The sequence below is a fragment of the Nicotiana sylvestris genome, chromosome 2 (genome assembly GCF_000393655.2).
Source record: "Nicotiana sylvestris chromosome 2, ASM39365v2, whole genome shotgun sequence".
Taxonomy (NCBI): Eukaryota; Viridiplantae; Streptophyta; class Magnoliopsida; order Solanales; family Solanaceae; genus Nicotiana; species Nicotiana sylvestris.
Window position 1 is genome coordinate 28957862 of NC_091058.1, and position 8689 is coordinate 28966550.

The window sequence follows — 8689 nt, forward strand, 5'->3', positions numbered from 1 at the left end:
TATTTAAATCGCCAAAAAGAAAAATAGCTTGATAACACAACTAAATTAAGCACTTGAATATAAGATGAAGCATTATCCTTCAAATACTCTTTTGTGGGCGTTTGGACATAAGAATGGTAAAATTTTGAAAAAAGTAAAACAAATAATTAAGTGAAAATAGTATTTGAAAATTAAAATTGTGTTTGGACATTAATACAATTTGAAACTGTTTTTGAATTTTTGTGAGTAATTTGAAGCGAAAATAAAAAATAAAAATAAAAAATAGTTTTTTTGGAGTTTTTCAAATTTCCAAAAAATCCTGAAATTTATCTTCAAGTGAAATTTGAAATTTTCATGGACAAACACTCATTCCGAAAAAAGTGAAAAAATTTCAAAAAAAATGAAAAATTTCCTATGGTCAAATGGGTGGCAACTTTAACTTCAACTGCTCTTATTTCAACTTCAACCAAAATATTATCCATATATCTATATTGAGAAAATGACTCTCTATAGACTATAGAAAATGGGGTGATGTGCACAAATAGCCACTAATAGCACTTGTCTTTATTTTAAAGTCAGTGTTTTAAATGTCTTTAGTATTTAGCCACTGGTTTAATAAACTTATACCTGACTGGACGAAAATACCCTTATGCTGTAACTTATACCTACGCTTTTATTAACGATCAGCTGTAGCAGCAGAAGCAGCGCTAACTACTTCACTGTGATCGTCGAAATTGCAGAAGATTCTCTTTCGATTTCAAACTGTAGAATCAACCTTCTCGTCCAACAATTGACATAGATTTACAGTAAGTTATACTTTTGTGTGTTTCTATTGATTTTTATTTCGACATAGTTATACTTTTTTCGATTTCTATTGATTTTTATACAGTAAGTAGAATTTTGATATTTTTTTTGAATTTCTGGATTGATAAGGTTAAGTACATCGCGTCCTGTGATAATTCTATAAAAATTGAGCATATAATATTAAGGACATAGTGTCCTCATTTTGCAAATTGAATTGAAAAAGTTAAGGACACAATGTCCTTAACTTTGTTATTGTTCTTCTGTATATTAAGGACATACTGTCATAGTTTTGCAAATTGTTTTGAAAAAGTTAAGGACACTTGGTCCTGAAGTTTGAGTTTCAAGTTGAAAAGTTCAGGACACTTGGTCCTGAACTTACAGTTATAAGTTAAAAAGTTAAGGACATGTAGTCCTTAACTTCAAGTTTCAAGTTCAATAGTTAAGGACATTTCGTCATGAACTTTGACTTGCATGTTTAATAGTTAAGGACAATTGGTCCTTAACTTAGAGTTCCAAGTTAAAAAGTTAAGGACATGGAGTCCTTAACTTCAAGTTTCAAGTTCAAAAGTTAAGGACACTTGGTCCTTAACTTTGGATTTCAAGTTCAAACATTAAGGACAGGAGTCCTTAAGTTTGACTTGCAGGTTCAAAAGTTAAGGACAGGAGTCCTTAAGTTTGAATTACAGGTTCAAAAGTTAAGGACGGGCAGTCCTTAACTTTGAATTCCAAGTTCAAAAGTTAAGGACACTTGGTCCGTAACTTGGTCTTGAACTTACAGTACCTGTTCTTAATCATACAAGGATTGCTCTATAAAATATGTCTTGAGTTTCCCATTCTCTTGACTTGCAGGATGGAAACAATATGCATTATAGTTGCTTTTAATGGTAGATGGACTGAAGATTATAAGTATCTTGATCATCAAACAAAGCTTGCTCTAGTACCTGAGGCAATTCGGTTTCAAGATTTCATTAAACAGATCTTTGAAGTTATTGAATTGGAAAGAGACAAGTTTGTAGCAGTGATATGGTTTGATATCAACCTTGGAACAAGCAAGGGAATGCTTGTATCCAAAGATATGGATCTTCACACATGTATAGAGTTACTAAAAATGCATTCACTCTTCAAGGGTTGTCGTTTCATTGTTGATATTTCGGAAAGAGTTTTTGGATCAACAAGCAACTTTGAACATGTCAATAGAGAAACTCAACATGACAATCAAAACAAATGCCAATAGATAATGGAAATAGATATGGTTGAACCTCAACCAATAACTGAAGAGGTGTTTCAAACACATGTCAACAGAGAAACTCAATATGACAATCAAAACAAATGCCAATAAATAATAGAAATAGATATGGTTGAAGCTCAACCATTTGATTTTATTTAAGTAGAAAGACAAAGCATTATAGAGATTGACAACGAACAAGCTTTGGGTATTCAAGTCTTAGAGAGTGCATCGGTAATCGAAGAAGTTGTTGAAAAAACCTCTACTCAACTAACTAGATGAAGATCAAATTTGAAACAAAAAGAATCCCCAACTATGATATTAAGAGAAAATGCTTCATTGGATGAAATAAAAGTGGGATCAGTATTTGACAAAAAGAAGAGTATAATTAACTGTTTTTCGAATATAGCAATTAAAGGACATTTTGAATTCAAGGTTGCTAGATCAAGCTCAACAAGATATTCGTTGAAATGTAATGATGATAGGTGTGGGTGGTGTGTGCGTGCTTTCAGAATTAAAGATTCAACACTGTTCAAGATAGTAAAGATTGAGAAAAAGCATGACTGCTCTATTAACAATATGAAAGTTGATCAAAGGCATGCAACTTCAAAGTTGATTAGTGGTTACATTATCGACAATCTTCGAGACCCAAGGTTTGAAGTTATACTAGCTTTTGTCATGGCAGAGATGCAAAAATTGCATGGACTAGACATTGGGTATCACAAAGCGTGATGTGCTATTCAACTTGCTTCCGCTTTAATAAGAGGAACTCCTGAAGAGAATTATGAATTATTGTCTTCGTACTTATATATGATGAGAAGTAAAAACCCGGGAACATATACTAACATAAAGATAGACGACAACAACAGGTAAACAATAAAAAAAGTTTATTAGTCCGTTTTATAAAATTTAGGACATGTTGTTTTTAACCAGTTAACTTTTGAGCTTGTAACCAGAAGTTCAGGACTGGCTGTCCTTAACTTTTGAACTTGTAATTCAAAGTTAAGGATTGCATGTCCTTAACTTTATAACTTTTAACTCTAAGGTAAGGACTGACTGTCCTTAACTTTTGACCTTGTAAGTCTAACTACAGGACTACTTGTCCTTAACTTTTGGCCTTGTAATCTGAAGTTCAGGACTACCTGTCCTTAACTTCTGTTAACCTTGTTTCATACTGTTAACCTTGTTTCATACTGTATTTCCAGGTTTGTTTATATGTTTTATGCATATGGATCATCAATATCTGGTTGAAATCATCATAGACCAGTGATTGTTGTTGATGCAACTTTTTTGAAGTCAAAATTTCATGGTGTTTTAATGATTTCAGTTTCAAATGATGCAAATAACCAAATTTTTCCACTAGCCTTTGGAATAGCAGAATCTGAAAATAACAATTCCTATGAGTGGTACTTTAGTCAGCTTCGCAATGCAATTGGGAGCTGTGAGAATTTAATTTTTTTATCAGACATGCATCAAGCTATTGCATATGGCATTGCAAAGGTATATCCTGAAAGCCATCATGGGATTTGCATCTATCATTTGGAGCAGAACCTAAAGCGAAGGAAAGTGAAAAGTGAGGTCATAAAACTTTTTCAAAGTGCTGCAAGAGTATACAGGCGCAAAGAATTTGATCTATACATGTCAGATATAGCAAAAGTAGATAAGAAGACTTATGACAACTTGATGGAAGAACCACCGGAAAGGTGGGCACGTTCTTGTAGTCCACGATGAAGATATGACATGCTCACAACAAACATAGTTGAGTCAATGAATTCTGTCCTATTAGAAGCAAGGGAGATGCCTATATTAATAATGATGGATTTCATTCAAGTGAAGCTACAACATTGGTTTTATGCAAGAATAAATGAAGCAGAAGGAACGTTTTATGATGTTTCTTGTTGGGTAGAGGAGGAATTGAAAAAAAAAGATAGATTTAGCATTTACTTTGAATGTAAGTATTATGTTCTATGTTTAGCTTATGATTTTAATATAATTTAACATAATGTACTAACTTATAATTTTTCAACATTGAAGGTCTTCCCTGTTGATTCATGGCATTCTAGAGTTGAAGAAGAAGGAATAACTTTCTTGGTGGACTTACACAAAAGAACATGTAATTGTTTTCAGTTTCAATTTGATGAATTACCATGCATACATGCAATTGCATCTATCGAGAAGAGAAACATCAAGAAGTCCAACTTTTGGTCGCACTGGTACTTAAAGGAATCTTGGCTGAAAATATATGAAAGACAAATACATCTTGTAGGACATACTGATTCTTGGATTGTACCAGAGAGTGTTAAGTCACAAATTGTTAAACCTCCAGATTTTAAAGTGTCACCAGGTAGAAGGCAGAAGAAAAGGCATATTCTAGCTACCGAATCATCAAAAATAACATTCAAATGTGGTCGTTGCAGAAGAATTGGTCATAATAGAACAACTTGTATATATTCTCCAGTAGTCCATCCATTTTCAAGAAAGCATAGAGAATAGCAGATATATCCACTTATGTTTATCGACTCTTTTAAGTTTTTGCTATAAATTGGATTCATTTAGATTATTCTTATTTGAGCAGATGTCTGAATTTTCAAAATTTCTTTCTGCTTACGTTCTTTTTGTTTCTTTTGAGTTCAAAGTTTAAAAGTTAAGAACATGAGTTCTTAAGTTTGACCTGCTTGTTCAAAAGTTAGGGACTGTTTGTTCTTAACTTTGAGTTTCAAGTTGAAAAGTTAAGGACAGGAGTCCTTAAGTTTGACTTGTAAGTTCAAAAGTTAAGGACAGACAGTCCTTAAGTTTAACTTGTAGGTTCAAAAGTTAAGGACATTATGTCCTTAACTTTGAGTTTCAATTTCAAAAGTTAAGGACAGGAATCCTTAAGTTTGACTTGCAGGTTCAAAAGTTAAGGACAGGCAGTCCTTAACTTTGAGTTACAGGTTCAAAAGTTAAGGACATGCAGTCCTTAACTTTAAGTTCAAAGTTCAAAAGTTAAGGACTGTCTATCCTTAACTTTGAGTTTCAAGTTGAAAAGTTAAGGACAAGAGTCTTTAAGTTTGACTTGCAGGTTCAAAAGTTAAAAACAAGCAGTCCTTATGTTTGAATTACATGTTCAAACGTTAAGGATAGGCAGTCCTTAACTTTGAGTTCAAAGTTCAAAAGTTAAGGATTGTTTGTCCTTAAATTTGAGTTGCAGGTTCAAAAGTTAAGGACATGAGTCCTTAACTTTGATTCAAGTTCAAAAGTTAAGGACAGGCAGTTCTTAAGTTTTAATTACACGTTCAAAAGTTAAGGACAGGTAGTCCTTAACTTTGAGTTCAAAGTTCAAAAGTTAAGGACACTTGGTCCTTAACTTTGAATTTGTAGTTCAATTACACTTAGTCATGAACTAATACTAACAAGCGCAATGGACAAATCAACACTTGAGAGAAACAAAGAAATTAATAACATGATACCTTCATATTACTTCTGAAATTATAATTTTGCATAGCTGTGACAAAAAATTATGCTATGCATTCAAAATATAGGTGCCTTTTGAGGAATTTATAGAACATTTCAGAATTCATATGGATTCTTTACAGCAAGTTTATACAAAAAGATCAACCACAACTAACTTTCTTTACAACTAAACTACAACTCCTTCGGACAGCAAGTTTCATTTTCACTCTCATAGTCATCGCCAACATTTTCTAGTGGTGTATCATAACCAGAATTTCTTTTCCACTCACCATGTGCCCAAAGATTTGCAGCAAGTTCTTTTCTAAAGTCTTTTATGTCTTCAGGTTGGAATTTCTCCACATCCTTTCCAGTCATCAACAACTCCACATACTTGATCACGAATGCACCATAATCACTCCTAAGAAAAATGTAAGATATGGAGTGAATTAAACAATAAATCTAAAGTACATATAAATTATATAACAAATAACAACACGTACGATCCAGTTTGGTGTAGTGATCTTTGCCACTGAATATCAAATTTTTTGAAGGCATTTCCAAAAGACTTGTGATGTTTGTCAAACTGTGAGAAATTTAGCAAATGGGGGATCATGCGTGCGTACATTTCCATGTGATTCATTCCTGCCTCATATGGCTCACTATATATGGAATCGTACACATCAATCTTTTTCTGATTCAAGTCCAATACCCCCAAAAGAAAGTGTGTCACAGCATTATCATATTCTGAAGGAAGCCGACATGGAAAAAAGATTTTGTCAACCTCTGTCCAAGCAATTCCACATCTACGACTGTCCTCCCACACATATGGTGTCAGAAACATCTGATTATCACCACACCAAAACTCATCAGTAGCATCTTCACTGAAATCCTTATACACAAGTACCATATAGTTATCAAAAAGAATATCTGTAGTTGTGCAACGAAAAGGATGGTCGCGAGGATGGTAGCATTCCTTCTTTCTCAGATAATATAGGGCAATGTCAATATGCTTCATAAAAAGACAAAAAATAAAATAAATCCATCAGTCATAAAATAATTAAAAAATGATAAATTAAGAATAAAGAAAATAAATGCCTTGCGAATTATCAAACCTTATCATCAAGTACAAAGCTACTATCTGAAAGCTCAAGGAAGAACATTTTGCTACTGATTTTTTGATAACACAATTTGTATGGATTCTTTCTCATACCATTATCATCAACATATATATATATATATCAGTTTGTCCCCTTAAAATTTTGAAAATATCAAAGTTAGAAGTTAGTCCTAAACTTAGCCTTTCAAGTTGAAAGTTAAGGACATGCAGTCCTTAAGTTTGAATTACAGGTTCAAAATCTAAGGACGCTTGGTCCTGAAGTTTGAGTTTCAAATTCAAAAGTTAAGGACACATGGTCCAGAACTTAGACTTACAAGTTCAAAAGTTCAGGACACTTTGTCCTTAACTTAGAATAACAAGTATAAAAGTTAAGGACAGCTGGTCCTTAACTCTGAGTTTCGAGTTGAAAAGTTAAGGACAGGAGTCCTTAAGTTTGACTTGCAGGTTCAAAAGTTAAGGACATGCAGTCCTTAAGTTTGAATTACAGTTTCAAAAGTTAAGGACAGACAGTTCTTAACTTTGAGCTCAAAGTTCAAAAGTTAGGACACATGGTCCTGAACTTTGACTTACAAGTTCAAAAGTTAACGACACTTGGTCCTAAACTTAGACTTACAATCACAGAAGTTAAAGACACTTAACTTTAGCAATTTCAATATCAATACACTAAATCCTAAAATTTAAAATTACAAGTTAAGGACACAAATTTAAGCAATTAACAAATAATAAAATACATTAAGGGACTTACTATTTTTTGCGACCTTTCCTTTTCTCCTTGCCCAACCACACAATGAATTTCTTCAATAGTTTTGCATCATCTTTGGCATAATGAAAAATACATCTCCGAGTATATGTTGATTTTATCCAGCTTGAACTCTTGGGAGCATTTTCATTGTGTGCCATTGATGTTCCTGTTTTTCTTTCCTGATCAAGAGGAGATTTCAACTACCAACTAATCTTCTTGTTACTTTTACCTCGACGAAGCTCTTCTTCAACATTTCCTTCAACCTCCATAGACAAACCCCCATCAATGCTCATTTGTGTACTTGGAGGAGTAGGAGTAAGAATAGAAAATGACGGACCATCAAAACCAATATTATCTCTCTTTCTTTTCCTCGTATATTGGTTAAGAGCTTCATCATTGTTTTCCTCTGCAGACAACAATATATATATATTAGTTTGCTGCAAGTCGTCAAATGAAGAGACAAAAACTAAGAACATTTTTAGGACACAATTAATACCTATCTTGTTCACACTGCCTTTTTGTGTTTTTTCAACAGACAATTGAGCTAACACATTGGTTGCATCATTTTCTTTATCTTCCAACTGCACATTTTCTTTATCTTGCAACTGTTCTCCATGTACTTCAGTTGCAAGTTCACAAGATTCTGCAAAATATTTACAATAGCTAACACAATTAGTACTTGTTACTAATCTTTGATTAAAACAAACATGTATAAAATTAAAAAAAAAACACTGTCTAACCGTTTGTAGTTGTCAAGATCATCCCATATAAATCATCATCTTCACTAGCATTTTCTTGGCTTCCAATATTGTCGGTAAGAGAGCGATGTGTAGAGATATCACATCACTTCTGCTTGTTCCTTCGATATTTTCTACATCTTGAGATTGTACTCCACTTTTTCTCTTGATACTCCACTCCAGCTTCTTCCCTTGCAGCTTCAAAAGATTCTGTAACATTTGCAATTAATACCCATTCTAATAATTCACTAAACATTTAATATATCATGAAAATTTCATCTAACCTTGATTGGCACAATTTTGAACTCCAAATTTCTCTTTATATGAGAGAGGTGTAGACAGATCATATGTTCCTTCTAAGCATTTGCATACAATCTCACTGACACTTGTCCTAGTGGACTTTCTAAATGTCACAACCCGGATTTCCCAACCTCGGGGATCGTGATGGCGCCTACTAATGGGAGCTAGGTAATCCAAACCTTAACTACTTGCTACGCTTTCATATTGCTTCATTTTAACAAACACAAGGCGATAACATGATAACATCAGAACTTTAAATAATTAAGCAAAAGTCAACAATTAAATATCTTAAGTCTACGTCTATTACAACTTTTAAAACCTCAAATACCCAAAACTTGGTGTCACAGTGTCAC

General features: G+C 33.2%; 1 protein-coding gene across 1 annotated transcript; it reads left to right on the forward strand.

The window, feature by feature from the left end:
* The first annotated feature begins 2323 nt into the window (after nucleotides 1-2323).
* LOC138884087 (uncharacterized) lies at nucleotides 2324-3739 on the forward strand. Its single transcript, XM_070164832.1, has 3 exons — nucleotides 2324-2724; nucleotides 3214-3254; nucleotides 3336-3739. Exons 1-3 carry the CDS (start codon nucleotides 2324-2326, stop codon nucleotides 3737-3739), a joined length of 846 nt encoding a protein of 281 aa, XP_070020933.1.
* The last annotated feature ends 4950 nt before the right edge of the window (nucleotides 3740-8689 follow it).

Coding starts and splice junctions, on each gene's coding strand:
- LOC138884087 (XM_070164832.1), top strand. CDS start 2,324: ATGATATTAAGAGAAAATGCTTCATTGGATGAAATAAAAGTGGGATCA. Junction 2,725..3,213: donor TTGCATGGACTAGACATTGG/GTATCACAAAGC, acceptor CTGTATTTCCAG/GTTTGTTTATATGTTTTATG. Junction 3,255..3,335: donor ATATGGATCATCAATATCTG/GTTGAAATCATC, acceptor TAATGATTTCAG/TTTCAAATGATGCAAATAAC.